Genomic DNA, 16,176 nt, shown 5'->3' on the forward strand with positions numbered 1-16,176 from the left:
AAGAGATTCGTGTGTGCTGGCAATTACTAAAGCCAGTATCGTTGTGCTACAAAAGAGATTCGTGTGTGTTGCCAATTACTAAAGCCAGTATCGTTGTGCTACAAAAGAGATTCGTGTGTGCTGGCAATTGCTAAAGTCAGTATCGTTGTGCTACAAAAGAGATTCGTGTGTGCTGGCAATTACTAAAGCCAGTATCGTTGTGCTACAAAAGAGATTCGTGTGTGTTGCCAATTACTAAAGCCAGTATCGTTGTGCTACAAAAGAGATTCGTGTGTGTTGCCAATTACTAAAGCCAGTATCGTTGTGCTACAAAAGAGATTCGTGTGTGCTGGCAATTGCTAAAGTCAGTATCGTTGTGCTACAAAAGAGATTCGTGTGTGCTGGCAATTACTAAAGCCAGTATCGTTGTGCTACAAAAGAGATTCGTGTGTGTTGCCAATTACTAAAGCCAGTATCGTTGTGCTACAAAAGAGATTCGTGTGTGCTGGCAATTGCTAAAGTCAGTATCGTTGTGCTACAAAAGAGATTCGTGTGTGCTGGCAATTACTAAAGCCAGTATCGTTGTGCTACAAAAGAGATTCGTGTGTGCTGGCAATTACTGAAGCCAGTATCGTTGTGCTACAAAAGAGATTCTTGTGTGCTGGCAATTACTGAAGCGTGTCGTTGTGCTACAAAAGAGATTCGTGTGTGCTGGCAATTACTAAAGCCAGTATCGTTGTGCTACAAAAGAGATTCGTGTGTGCTGGCAATTACTGAAGCCAGTATCGTTGTGCTACAAAAGAGATTCTTGTGTGCTGGCAATTACTGAAGCGTGTCGTTGTGCTACAAAAGAGATTCGTGTGTGCTGGCAATTACTAAAGCCAGTATCGTTTTGCTACAAAAGAGATTCGTGTGTGCTGGGAATTACTAAAGCCATTATCGTTTTGCTACAAAAAGAGATTCGTGTGTACTGGGAATTATTAAAGTCGGTATCAGTGTGTTACAGAAGAGATTTATTTGTCAGCAATTATCAAGTTTAAAAACACATTTATGTACGTCCATAGATCAAATGATTGTACGTATATACTCTAGTATATATACCTACCTACCTACCTACGCATACATGCATGTATGCACGAACGCAAACACACACACACACACACACACACATATATATATATATATATATATATATATATATATATATATATATATATATATATATATATATATATATACATGTACATAACTAGAAATGTGCAAACACAGCTATGAACATGAATTGTCTATTTTAATATGATAAAATATTATTTACAAAATGTTATGAAGACATTAAATCTCTTCGGAATGGAATGGACCTATATTTTATTGATTTTATCGCTACATATAAATTTAAAGTTTCATCGTGACATATAAATTTAAAGTTTGATCATTACATATAAATTAAAAGTTTGATCATGGCATATAAATTTAAAGTTTGATCATTACATATAAATTTAAATTTCAAACATTAGATCTTTTGTTGCGAGATACAGCCAAAATTTCTTTTAAAAAATTGTGGACATTCATTGCTTGTTTTCCTATTGAATCCACTATTTTCTGTAAAATTAAATAAAGATTTACACTTATTTTCTCTATTTTTTTCATTGCGCACTGCACCATTTTCGTATGTCGGCACTCACGAATTGTGTATTTGTTTTTGTCCCACGACCTGGGATTCATAATCACACAAGTTAGTATGCCTAATAAACTGGCGTGATGTTTATATTAGACATACGCAAGTAATTCCCAGAGTACTCGGCATACTAGCGTACGGACGTCATTGTTTACAATGAAAATAGTAATTCGGAGGGAATTAATAAATAAGAACGGTATGTTAATGTGAATTCTCCTGTTCACAATTACAAAAATTATTGCGAAATAACAAGACACGACATGGGTAAATGAAACGGGGTTAAATGAATACCCGAAGAACCTGAAATTGTCCGTCAATGCAGACCTTACATACGGTATTATAAAATGTACATGGAACATTCCTTAATCATAAAAATCAAACACGAGATATTTGCCCTAAAGGAGGAGGACTTGGAATTTCTCAGATTCCTCTACAAAGTCAAAATATTGATCAGAGTAACATTTTATGCAGACAGCTTGTAATAACGGGCACAATGTCTGATAGTTCCTTTAGCCACGCCACCTAAGATCTTCGCTTTGATCTGTATCAGGGATGCACATGCCATTATCGTCGTAAACTTTAGGACGTAATTTCCTACGTTGAACGCTTACATAGATATATGCTGTGCATGCAGCAGCAGCCAAAATGACGTCAAGTGGAAAGATGACATTTGTAAACTTCAGCAAGACCATTCGGCATTTTTGTCTATTTTCCTCGTCTTGTAACGAGGAATTGAGTCTACTTTCTTCATCCTCAAGCAAGCTACTTCCATCCAACCAAGGCTGTAAAACGGTATTCATATCCGCCTCTTCACGGGAGTTCGACTCCTTTGTGTCATACGTCACATTACATTTCGCGGTAAACGTCTCCTCCTTCGTCTCGTTTGAATGGTCTAATGTCAATGGTGAGCTTGTTGTCTTGTTTTGGGTACGAAGGAGTTCACGTGATTGTGATGAAATTACACATCCTGTAAAGCGGAATATAATGTATTAGGTAAATTGTTGTTATCGATAATTATTTCTATGGTATTTAAAGTTTGACAGGTGCATACATTAATGTTGATTATTACTTCTAACAAATATGCTTGGAAAGTAGCAAATCATTTTCATATATGAAGTTTCTACGAAATCAATCTAGAGAATAATAGTAATATTCTCAGATCATTGTCTCTAATTGATCTGATCTGTTTTCTTTAATTTTCTAAAACAAAATGTGTTTTAAGTGCCTGCAGAAACACAGAAGAGAAGCTGGACACAGACAATGGCGTATATGACAACCGGGCAGCAAACAATTTAAAAATACAAATACAGCAAAAATATTACCTGCTGTAATGTATGCGGCGGTCAAAAGCAGTATAACGACTACGAAGGCGTGAACCAGAATCCTGTGTTTCTCCCAGCAGAAGCAAAACCCGATGGGCAAGAAGAAGGCGACGATGAACTGGAGCAGTCCACCTGATAGAAGCACCGTAATCAAGGGATTACGGCTGCATGTAAATGTAATGGCGCCACCTATTAAATAAAATAGGGATTGCTTGTCAAACATGAAAATGTTCATAGGAATATATATGATATAATTGTATTTGTATGCAGATAAGTTGCTTGATGTATAGGTTGACTGATGACTGACTGATGATTGACTATGTTGTTCTTTGTTTGTACCTCCCTAACGATTTAAATAAAGAAAACCTTTAATGTGACAAAAAGTGCAAGGAACTTAGTCAATTCATTCATTGATTTATAGTCTCTAAGCTGACTCTGCGTAGATTGGTCCTAACACGTCATCTTATGCGCGTTTCATGCGTAACGGAAGTTTTCAGTGTAATAGACGGACATCTTCGGATCCATTTCCAGTTTCTGGACAAGTCCATTTTTAGCAAAGGGGTGTGTCACCACTATATCTGTACATAAGTCGTCTGCTTCCTATATTTACAATGTCGACTCAAGCAAAGGAAAATAATGACAACTACATATTTGCTTTTCATGCGGATTTAACAAGCGGTTTAATTTCTGTATTCATGTATGCAGAGGGATATAATTCCAAACTCTCAACGTTATGTAATTTACGCAATTATTCAGCAGTTGCCGAACAGGATGAACTACGTCATTATGTCGTCTGATGGAAATAAACTAGCCTATAGTGTACGCAATATGGCGCCGTGTTAGTATTGAAAGTCCGTTAAGCATGAAATGGTGCAGGAGATACCAGCATTAGTGCCATTCTGGTCAGTCAGGTTAGAAATTATAAATGAATGATTTGAATTAGTTCTGTGCACTTTTTATCACATTAAACGTTCTCGTTTTTGTAAATCGGGAAGAGGGTACAAACAAACAGGGATGTACAGTCAGACTATAGTTGTTGTTGTTCTATGGTTTAACGCCATTTTTCAGCACAGGATTTGTTGTTTTTGTTGTTGTGGGGTTTAACGCCATTTTTCAGCACACGGTATTCTATATATGGCGGCCAGTATAACTGGTGGAGGAAGAACCCCGGAAAAGCCAGGGAAGAACCACCGACCAACGAAAGGCTACTGGCAGGCTTTCCCACGTAACCACGCTAGCCGAGCCTTGATCTCGAACCCACGCAGACAGAGGTGAAATGGCAGTAATCCAGAACGGTGAGCGCTTTAGACCACTCGGCCAGTCGGGGCCCCCGATGATTGACTATGTATGTATGTATGTATGTATGTATGTATGTATGTATGTATGTATGCATGTATGTATGCATGTGAGTGTGAGTGAGTGCATGACTTGAGTAAATCATTTTTGTTGTCAGCTGTCGTAAACTTTTGCTAATTGTTCAACTTTGAGTCGCGTGATCACTACAGAATGACATTATAATTATGACGTAACTTTTCACTTTGAGAGAAAACAGAATTTTTTTAATATTCTGATCACTTACCAGCTGCGAATTTAACGAAGGCAAACATAAACACGATCACTTACCATCTGCAAATTTAATAAAGGCAAGCACAAACCAGCTGCAAATTTAATAAAGGCAAGCACAAACCAGCTGCAAATGTAATAAAGGCAAGTACAAACATCACTTACCAACTGCAAATGACATGAAGGCAAACATAAATATGACCACTTACCAGCTGAAAATTTAAAGAAGGCAAACAAAAACAGGATCACTTACTTACCAGCTGCAAATTTAATGAAGGCAAACACAAACATGATCAGCATACACAGCATACTCCCCCGAAAACCTGGAACGTAAAAATGAGACGATAAACCCTTGTAACTGTGCTGCACATCGTATCGAAGTAATGTGTATATGTATATAAGTGTGAGTTTATTGCCACTGCACACTACTACTACTACTACTACTAATGGGGACTTAGCACTGCACCTTAACTTCAGGAACTCTAAGAGCTTTTACAATATATTACATAATATTTAAAAACATATTCAAAGACAAGATTGCGAAAACAAACATCATCAATTACAAAACATAAATATGCTGACAATAATTAAGGACTAAACATTATTACACCATTAAGCCTGTTCTTATCGTCGAAATAGGTAAGTTGTAAGAGCACTCTTGAATGAGATCAGTGTCCTTGTGCCTAAGTTATATTTGCAATTCGTTTCACGTAGCTGGGCATCGATAGGAAAAGAATGTTGTCCGGATGACTCTGACGTAACAGTGGGAACAATGAAAATGCGAATGTCGGAAGAGGAACGTCGTTTCTAAATGGTGTGTATGACAAAGGCTAGGTCAAATAGGTATATCGGACTGGAGCCAGTTAACGAAATGTAGCATGGTGAACAGATTTTGTGTTTGACTGTGTGTGTGTGTGATTTGGATTTTTAACGTAGCTTTTAACAATTTTTCAGTCATATCGCTACGATGTCTGTAATGAGGCAGTTTTTAGTGATGTCTAGCACTGGGGCATCATGCCGCAGACATGTAGCATGTGTTTGACTCTGAATCGAACGGTAAGCTGGTGGAGGTTAGAGAGCAGGGTCTTGGTGTGCTCAATTATCGATACTCTAAAGATGATCAGATCAGTCGTGCTTGTGACATTCGCAGCTTCAAAGTTCTGCTTATGAAAAGAGACGCTGGTGGAAAACCAAACCCTCTCAAGTCTTACGGCGTTTACTTTTAGCAGGATAAAACTGGTACCTAACATTACCATACCATGAAAAATACGTTTGAATTGATACTCTGCACTTGGTTGCTGGGGCACGTTTTTCAGGCAATAAACGCAAACACTTATCAAGTTGTAATGCTATAGGATGTAACGAAGACAAAATAACATCCTCTCTGTCGACTATCAACTGTCAGATTTAAATTGAAACATCTGAGCCTATGCGTCTCCCAGCGCGTGCAATTTATAGAGAAGATACATTGTTTGTTCAAGTAGCAGTAGAATAATTACATATATCTCTCTTCGTTAAGGTAATCGGATTGGCCATGTCCCTTAGTTACGATTTCTGGCAATCTGATTGGCCAGGTCCTTTCGTTACGATTTCTGGCAATCTGATTGGCCAGGTCCTTTCGTTACGATTTCTGGCAATCAGATTGGCCAGGTCCTTTGAACTTCTTGTTTTATACCTGCATGAAACCTAATGTAATATTTAATAATTTAGCTCCGCCCACTGGGAATGCTTTTTCCGACATTCGCATAGAATTCTCTGAAGCATTATTGACGTAATGTTGGTTTGCGTCAAAACGAGGACAATGTGATCATATTTACATCAACTAGTAGCGTGATCATATTTTTATTTACATCAACAACGAGGGCAGCATGATCGTATCATATTTATGCATGTTTACATCAACAACGAGGGCAGCGTTATCGTATGTTTAAAATGTGTAATAATTAATGATGCGAATTAAAATGATTTTATAAGACTGAAAACAAAACTGAATGCTGGATCGATCAAAACTATACCTCTGTGTGTGTGAGAGAGAGAGAGAGAGAGAGAGAGAGAGATTTCATATGCTTCCGACTCGCGATTAGACTAGCATAAGATTCCTGCATATCAGTCGTGTATTTTCATACGTTGAACACATTTGGGACCAGATCTCTTCAGTCATAATTTCTTTTTATATAAATAACTTGATAAAGATGTTAAGCGTTATCACCAAAGAATTTAGCATGGATAGACGCTGATGCATCAAAGATGTGAAACATAAACCGGGAGATTCCGAATGATGAGTTCTAGACTTTAAGTGTGACAAAGTAAGTCAAGTACATACTATTGTCATATGAGCAGCCTTGTAATATCATAATCTCTATCTTTCGCGCACGGGCGCACACACAGTATCACACACACTGGGTTACATACAAATAAATTCCATTTCCATAGATGCTGTCGATCTAAAATAAATAGGTCTAAATTGTATATCTCTTTGAAAAATAATTTGTCCTGTTAAACAGACACATTTGTCTTTTTTAATAGGGAATGGTGTCCACTGCAAGAACAAATTGCCACTGCTCCCAAACGTTGACCTGGCAAACTAACGGTAAAAGAAATTAAAATAAAAATGAATATGGCATTTTAATCGTGTGCGTATTTCTCTACCATGGATATCACTTCGAATACTTGGACTTTGTAGTCCAGTCCACCATGGATATCACTTCGAGTACTTTGACTGTAGTCCAATGAAGTCCACCATCGATATCACTTCGAGTACTGTGACTGTAGTCCAATGGAGTCCACCATGGATATCACTTCGAGTAATTGGACTGTGCAGTCCAATGGAGTCCAGCATGGATATCAGTTCGAGTACTTGGACTGTCTAGTCGAATGGAGTCCAGCAAAGATATCCCTTCGAGTACTTGGACTATGTCGTCCAAAATGGAGTCCAGCATGGATATCAATTCGAGTACTTGGACTGTGTAGTCGAATGGAGTCCATCATGGATTCACTTCGAATACTTGGACTTTGTAGTCCAGTGGAGTCCACCATGGATATGACTTCGAGTACTTGGACTGCGTAGTCCAATGAAGTCCACCATCGATATCACTTCGAGTACTTGGACTGGGTCGTCAAATGGAGTCCAGCATGGATATCAGTTAGAGTACTTTGACTATATAGTCCAGTGGCTTCCGCTCATATATTGATTAATGACCAAGATCATTTTGTATCATGTTTGCAGGTATCTGGTTGTGTCTGACTGCATGCTCGGCAAGACAAGTTAGATTGCTCTATTTAAGACACTTTATTAAAAAGAATGTTCATTATTTTGTCCTTATTAGACGTAAAATTTAGCAGTGAAGATTGACTAGCTTATTGATTTTCGTTCACTTAAGTATGAACCGAAAAGCACGATGTGCAACCTTAACAGAAACACGTGTTTCTTTTAGTGAAAAGGGAAAGTAAAAATAACACCTCCGCTGCTCCTATTTAGCGTAGAGAAACTAACTGTCGCGGCTCAGAATCTGACCCATCATTGATTGTGTGCTAATTCGTGTAGTTTAGAGGACACGATTACGGGTCTACTTCGAAAAGAATGCAACTGTTTGAGCACTAATACAAAACAAGAAATACAATTAAAATTAAAATCATGTTTATTTTCTTTCTTGCATGATTTCAACTAATGTGTTAATTTACTATAGTGTACACATATACGTAGAGATCATGATTCTTAAGTAATTTGCAAAAAGAAGAAATATCCCGAACGTAAGATTTCGAGAGAAGAGGAGAGAACCAAAAACCAGCTACTGAAGCAGTCACAATCTAGTCGCATTCACCTTAAAAGTAGTATGGATGTGATGTCCTCCACAATGGGTCCAGGGTCGCAGAGAGCGATCACTGGTCATCTCATAGTTCTTGTTCAAAATTTTTATTTTATTTTATAAAATTAGAAAGTGTCCGGCCCGGTACCCTTTACGGGCCCGTTCCCCAGGGATAAATCCTCCGGTTGCCCCCCCCCCCCCTTATTTGTCGGCCCTGAATGGCTCCAGTAGAGAAGACACAAAGCGACCAAAACACTTGGCGTAAAGGTGTCCATTATAAAATAAGATACTTCATTCGTACATAGGGGAATGGTTTCAAATATCGTGTTTACGGTAGTACAAGTTATTAGTTACTAAATGGGCAGATGCTATAAGAAAATTAGCATGGAATCGTTGATGGGTCAGATTTCGAAAAGCGACAGTTAGTTACCTGTGGTTAATTGGGAATAGAAGGTGTTGGCATTGCCCCCCCCCCCCCCGTCCCCATCCTAAATATTTTTGAACATATTTGCAATTACAAAAATTGTAGTCTAGGTACGTATATAAATTAGAATTAGTTACATTGAATAATTTCTGTAGTGTTCAATTGAAGTCATATGGTAAATACATCGATTAGTGACCGAAATAGGCAGATATACAAAGAGTACTAGTCTAGGCGTACGCTGAAATGTAATCAAGTCTAAACGTATCCATGCTAAAAAGTGTTCAAATTGGAACATAGTTAAATCAAAACGTGTTTCAAAAACAAGTTGCAGAATTAAAATTAGCATGACTATTCCAATCATACATGTAGTAACTTGTAGGTATTTCTCTAGAAATAAGTAACGTCCAGCATTTCGGCCGGACTCGAATATTAGTTTTCAAATGGAACATGAGCATCAGTTTCTGATTTTTGGTTGATTAAGTTTTAGCTAGGGTAAATTTTGACCTGTGTACAGTTGATATTGGGTTCGTTGTTGCTGCAGTTCTTTTTTTTTTGTTGAATACGTTTCGGCTTGTCATAAATATTTTTACTAAATATGCCCGTCCACTAGACGTGCAGTTGGTAATATTATCCACATGACAGTTGTCTCACCCTGGTTACTTATACCTTTTTATTATGTACTTATCAATTTTCTATCCCCGAATGAGCCGGATTTAACCGTCAAATCCCAAAATAAGTAGAACGATACTTTCGTATTCTGATCCCCAATGACGATATTCTCAAATGAGGCCAGAACGAACTTTCACTTTCGGTTTCCTAGTTAACCTGATCAAGCATGAATTACCATGCCTTGGCTTCACTTGAGGTACAAATTAAAATGAGTAGCGTCCTGTTTAATAAATAGCAAGTTCCATTGTAACTGAGTCAAAATAATACTGTCATTTCCCATGAAAAGTCTCCATCGGAGCCTCTCAAAATGTCCCGTCTGAAACAGTTCAAAAATTATCAACTGGATTTCGATTATAAACAGTACTAGATATTCAGCTGGCTAAATCTTTTGTAATGCAAATCTGACAACTTCACAAAATTACTGTAAATCACATATGTGTGTCTGCTGCCCCCATACGTTAAAATGACTCGTGTTATTAACAGTAACTGAAGTGAAAATCGGTGACTCCTGCTATACACGCTTCGTTCATAAAACTGATATTCACACACATAATAGCTGTTTCAAAACTTGAAATCGCTTTCAGGTAATATCACATGAGAAAGGATGAAATGTAAAGCATTTTTTTTCCAGTTACGTTTCATAATTTTATTAATTTACCTGAAATTTAAAATTATGGAAAAAATATTATCATAGCAATATGATGTTGACTGCTCATCATGTCTTGTTAGTCAGCATTAGAAGTTCGTATCATGACTCAACTCCGCGCTTGCGTCTTATAATGATCCGAATTTTCTGTTGCTGACAACTCGACCTGATATAGCAATAAAGATATAATAATAATAATAATAATAATAATAATAATAATAATAATAATAATTATTATTATTATTATATGCATCAATTTTCTACCCATGAATGAGCCAGAACCTTACAGCCAGATCACGAATGTAGTAAAACGACCCTGTCTTTGTTTTCAATCTCGTTGTCACGTTTTGCTCAGCCCCAGTTTGTAAGTCTTGCATAAACTAAGGTATTATTAAAAGCCATGGTTTGATGTCTAAACATTTCCGCAGGCTAGAGTTAATCTCTTACGCAAGGTTACCGTGACCAGAGAGTAGACGAGACATCTTGAATCGGCATAGGCGTTAGAAAGCGCGACTTCCCACCTATGTGTTACAGCTTAGTTCTAAGATCAGAGGAACCTCGAGGGGGAAACGGATCCTGTTCTAAATCCGTTCCCACGTGGACAGACAGCGATAAGACATTGTCCGCTAAGTTTGATTGGATCGGGTCAAAGAAACACCCAATCGGAATGTGACAGCAATTTCGATCCGAATTATAGCTCCTGACTAGCAAGCGAAAATTTAGTCTCGCCTAGGACGATTGCTGAGCAATATAGGGTTACTCCGTGGAAGCCACTCGTAATTTAGCGGCAAAACTTAGAGAGGAGATTCTAAGGAAAGACAAAGCTTCGTAAAGGTGAGAAGCCTTTTGGGGGACAGAACTTCCGGTTCAGTTAAGTCCCGAGTCTCTAAGAGGGAAGACGGAAGTGAGACTAGCAGATCAATCGGAGTCGACAAGTCTAGTCGGGGGAGAGAGTAGAGGAGGAGGAGAAGGAGTCGAGGAGGAGAAAGTGGAGAACAAGGATGAGTATAGAGAAGTCGAGGAGGAGAAAGAATTAGGATGAAGTCGGGAGGAAGAGGAGAAGGAATTGGAGGAATAGGAGAGAAGAATACACATATGAGAGACCACAAGGACAGGTGGAAAGCTATTTCACACTACTAATCAAATGATGCAATAGGCTATCACAGGGTCGGGCGAAAGGAGAGTACTTGGGAAATTTTAATCATTTGACTACTAAACTATTATTAAATTTTTATTCGTTGAATTTGACTTTTTTGTATATTCAGTCATTTAATATTCGGCATTGTTGACTGGGGGCTGGGAACTTTACATCTTTCACTAATTTAACTTCTAACCAAAATCAAGCCTGGTTGGGACTTGTATAATAATTTTAATAAATATTGGGAGCACCCCACCCCAACCATAACACACCTACTACAGTGGCGGCTTAACAAACCGTCACGCCATACTGGTTTTAACATACTCTCAAGCGATGCTGGAACCATCTTTTCATCTAGTTTCCTGACCGATCCGGTGGCCCAGTGGTCATAGCGTCCTCCTCGGATGCGGGAGGTCGCGGGTTCGAACCCGGCTTAGTCATATCAAAGACTTTTAAAAATGGTACTAACAGCTGCCTCGCTAGGCGCTCAGCATTAAGAGGTTAGTGTTAGGACTGGTCGGTCTGGTGTCAGGATAATGTGACTGGATGGGCTATAATGCTACATGTCTGCGGCATTATGCACCAGTGCTAGACATCACTATAAACTGCCACATTGCAGACATCGTAGCGATATGACAGAAAAAGTGTTAAAGCTACGTTAAATAACCAAAATCACACACACCTCTAATTTTCTGGTTAAAACTGTGCAAGCTTGTATAACCATGCCGTAGCGTTACTTGACATACAAATACAAATGAGAAGCTGTACCATCAAGTTCCAACAATCTTTACCATCCCTCTGTAAATAACTGTTCAAATAATGCTGCCATTCCTATACCAAGTTCTCACCGGATCCTCTCACAACATCCCGCCATTCCCATACCAAGTCTTCATCTGATCCTCTCACAACGTCCCGCCATTCCTATACCAAGTCCTCATCGGATCCTCTCACAACATCCCGCCATTCCTATACCAAGTCCTCATCGAATCCTCTCACAACGTCCCGCCATTCCTATACCAAGTCCTCATCGGATTCTCTCACAACGTCCCGCCATTCCTATACCAAGTCCTCATCGGATCCTCTCACAACGTCCCGCCAGAAATAATTCAAACGCTATCAGCCGACCTTAAAGCTTCAGATCAAGGTCATTATACGAAATATAATTATGCATTTTAAAATTATTCTTTTGAAGCGATCATTTTTGTTATTTACCAACATTTTTTAAGCTGACTATAATTTGGGAACCTTCTGCTGCCTGTTTTATATATGGTGGTCATGATACATTTTTATGTCTATTCCGTTTCGTAGCCTGATTCTTTTCCAGCAGGTCAGCGTTCCTCTGATGCATATCAGGTTCATAATGCGAATGTAATCTATAACATTTCATTTTCTGTAAAATCGTTCTAGATTTAAAGGGCATGGGACGTAGGACAAGACAGTTTTGGTTAAGTATTTAAGGCAGAATACCTATGCCGTGCATGTCAATCCGGTTTGGATGTAAAAGAAAGACAAAACCAAAGAACAATGGAAAATGCTAGTTATCATGTTCAATTGTGTGTGTGTGGGGGGGGGGGGGAGGGGGGCTAAAGAACAGTTGTAGCAGTGTTACCAACTTTTGCTGATGAGATAAGATGGCCGTTATCGCTTAACCGGCTTGAAGCAGCTGTTCCGTTTTCATTATATTTGTGCTTGTTGCCTGTTTTCATCTTCGTTATTATGTTCATTATGTATTGGCTGTTAAATTCGTATGTGTTTCTTCATTTCCTTGTTTTGGAAACGAGAACAATTAGACTTTTTCTCAGCTGTCTTGCTTCACTGTTTTTGAACAAACCGCCATCACGTGATACTCGCCAGTCAACCCGTTTATGCTACGATAGACCCTCATTAATTACTTTAAATGATCACTCCTTGGCTCTCCACGCTACATTGTGCCCCAGACTAAACGAATTGGGATTACATTCATCATTACCTAAATGTAAACAGAAGCGAAAAAAGAAACGTCGTTTCAAAGCTGGCCGGCGTAGAACAGGAAGAAGAATCACAGTTACCTCCCTTATTTCGGCTCAACAATTTAAAAAAATTTCGATTGTTAATTTAGATAACCTAATTCAAATCCCTATTAATTTGTCAACCTTTGTGTCAACTATCCAAGAAATACCTCTACGCGTTGCATTATTCAATGCCCAGTCAGTAGCACCACCGGAAAAGCGCACAGAAACAGTTAAATTTATCAACGACCAAAATGTTGACATATTTTTCCTGACAGAAACATGGCTAAAAACATCAAGCGATGAGCCCAAGTGTGCGGATGTAACACCCACTGGTTACTCCATCAAGTCGTTCCCCCGTAATTCTCGCGGAGGTGGAATTGCTGTCATCACAAAGAACTCCATGATAAAACGTCTTAACTACACCACAACATTCAATTTCGACCACACATCGTTTGAACTAGTCCAAACCACACTCACACTGGAGCAAAGGTCAGTCCATTTTTGCTGCCTATACCGCCCTCCTAGTAGAAAAAACAAGCTGGCTGACTCTCTTTTTGGAACAGTTTCCAAATCTCCTGGACTATGGAAATTCGATAGGTGGCAAGCTGATTATTCTTGGAGATTTCAACTTTCACGTTGACTGTCCCGGAAACTCAAATACAGCAAAACTCATAGATTCCATTAATGTTTTCAACCTCAAACATTCAGTTATTGAATGTTTGAAATCATAACGTGGGAAAATATGAAGTCTTTCAATTGGAATTTTCAAAAAGACGCTATGGAATTTAATGTGTATTTCATTTTGAGTGCAGTAAGGAGGATGCAATTGCACTTATCATCGAAATTACAGCACACTTTCGAAATGTGTAATCCAGATTGAAAACCTATGACATGGCTCATGTAATTCCGATTTGCAGAATTAAGAAAAAACATTTTGAGGAAATTCAGGATGTAAAACTAAGTATATTTTATTTTGCCATTCTTATCACCAGATAAAGAATACAGTATATTCCTTGTCACTTGTATGCTATTTGTAAGGGCATAATTGTCCGTCTTTTATATAATGTAGCTAGCCTAAATCCATAATATTGTATCAACGCGGAATGTGCCAAAACAGCTGGGTTTTTTTTTGCAGTCCACGAAACATATTTTAGTTCATTCAGAAACAAATTTAAATAACCACAACGTAAAGAGCCTCTTATGCGAGTGTATATGATTTGTTTACAAACCAAATTGCTGGTGTCTGCGTCATTGTTTGTTTACAATAGAAAGTAGTTCCTTTATTCACGTGAATGCTATATGTGTATTGTCGCGCGCGTTCAGTATCGGGGAATACTGAACAATTCCGACAATGTAAAGTTAACGGGGAAAAAAATGAGCATATAATAAATATAGTTTCATATTTTTATATTACCACACGTTAAAATACCACTTTATGTAATTCTTAAAGGTCCAAATAAGCCCATGAAATTATTGTGCAGTATTCTTTATACTGATTGTCTGCGATCGTGAGAAAACTTTTTAAACCCCGCCTTTTTGTAATATTTTGGTTTCAGTGAACATTTTTGGCCGCCATTTTCCGAACTGACTCGCGAAAGTGAAATGGGGGAAATGGTCTCGTGTATTTCATTATGGAGTTTGTTAGGTCATGAATAACATATCATAATATGAAAGAAAAAATGGCTAAAGCCACATGCTCTAATATTAACAAATACGTAATACAAGAATCAAAAAACGTTTTTGCTCACGCTTGTATATCAAAGGAATAAGTGAGACAAGAGCCAAATGTGTTCGTGGCCTCGATCCTATAATATCAAAGAAACTCGGGAGACGAGAACCAAAATATGGCCGTGTCTACTTTCGAATATCAAAATAGTACTTGAGACAAGAACCAAAATTGTTCGTGGTCACGCTCCTATATTAAAATACGTAAGACAAAAACCAAAAATCTTCTTTCCAACGCTCATATATCAAAATATTGCGTGAAACAAGAACCATAAACGAGTTTAGATAGGTATTCAGTAAAATTTGAAATAACCGAACAATAATAATATACACAGGCTGGAGGGTGGAGGAAGTTTCTGTATAAATGTTAACGTATAGGTAGCGTCAAAAATACATAAAATACCAATACCTGTCTTTTTTCTTCTATTCTCCATTGCGGGTTCTTTGAATTTTGGTTAGGAGCACCCGAACCTGTAATGTTCCCAACAAACCAGCCCGTACTGAAACTTGGAAATCTCCGAGTGTCACCGACCAGGAGCCCGATTTTGACTCGGCATTACATGAGCTGTGTGAACTCGGGGAGAAAGTTGTGTGGAAGTCATTGGCATGTATTTAGTTTTTGGTTGAATGATTTTTAGTCCGAAAGTCTAGCCTTTTCAATGCGGGTGAGTTGATACAATTCACAGTACGCTATTGTATAGGGCTAATTAGTGGCACATTATGTCACTTAAAAATGCTGAGATCAGTCGACTTTATCCACCTGTTGACAGATTTACGCATTTACAAAAGTGGCTGACATATGGTCAAGTAATCTACCAGCCATACCTGCTCTAATTAAAGACAGGATTTTATATGCAAACGGGGGAGTAGCTTATTCGTTCATTTTCTCCTCTCACTGGTACATTATAGATCTACCAGGTTAATCTCCAATTTATTTATGTAAACAATCTATTATATTAAGCACAAGATGGTATTATCCAACTTTATGGACGACTGGTTCTATTATTTTATAATGAGTAACAAGTAAGTCAGAAATCAACGTTTAATGTGAACCTGGAACACATCATATATATTCATTCAGGTTACTACATGACGATGATAATAATGTTTGCAGTGATTACCTAAAATCATTCTACTGGTCCGTTTACAAAATAATGATTCCTGTTGACGAGCAAATTGGATTCGAATCCTTGTGGCCTTTTTGGCACGCACGACACTGATGAAAAAAAAGATGTCAT

General features: G+C 38.2%; 1 protein-coding gene across 1 annotated transcript; it reads right to left on the reverse strand.

Moving 5' to 3' along the window:
* Positions 1-1,208: 1,208 nt before the first annotated feature.
* LOC149779751 (uncharacterized) lies at positions 1,209-6,172 on the reverse strand. Its single transcript, XM_089938679.1, has 4 exons — positions 6,039-6,172; positions 4,797-4,862; positions 2,977-3,165; positions 1,209-2,621 (listed from the first exon to the last, which is right to left on the reverse strand). Exons 1-4 carry the CDS (start codon positions 6,073-6,075, stop codon positions 2,164-2,166), a joined length of 750 nt encoding a protein of 249 aa, XP_089794805.1. The 5' UTR covers positions 6,076-6,172; the 3' UTR covers positions 1,209-2,163.
* Between the last annotated feature and the right edge of the window lie 10,004 nt (positions 6,173-16,176).

This window comes from Sinohyriopsis cumingii, chromosome 17 (genome assembly GCF_028554795.1).
Source record: "Sinohyriopsis cumingii isolate HCF-2022 chromosome 17, ASM2855479v2, whole genome shotgun sequence".
Lineage (NCBI taxonomy): Eukaryota > Metazoa > Mollusca > Bivalvia > Unionida > Unionidae > Sinohyriopsis > Sinohyriopsis cumingii.

Excerpts from the sequence above, each read along its gene's own strand:
- LOC149779751 (XM_089938679.1), bottom strand. The coding sequence starts at position 6,075 with ATGGCCAATCCGATTACCTTAACGAAGAGAGATATAT. Across the intron at positions 3,166-4,796 it reads CTTCATTAAATTTGCAGCTG|GTGGCGCCATTACATTTACA; the intron begins GTAAGTAAGTGA and ends TTTATTTAATAG. Across the intron at positions 2,622-2,976 it reads CGCCGCATACATTACAGCAG|GATGTGTAATTTCATCACAA; the intron begins GTAATATTTTTG and ends TCCGCTTTACAG.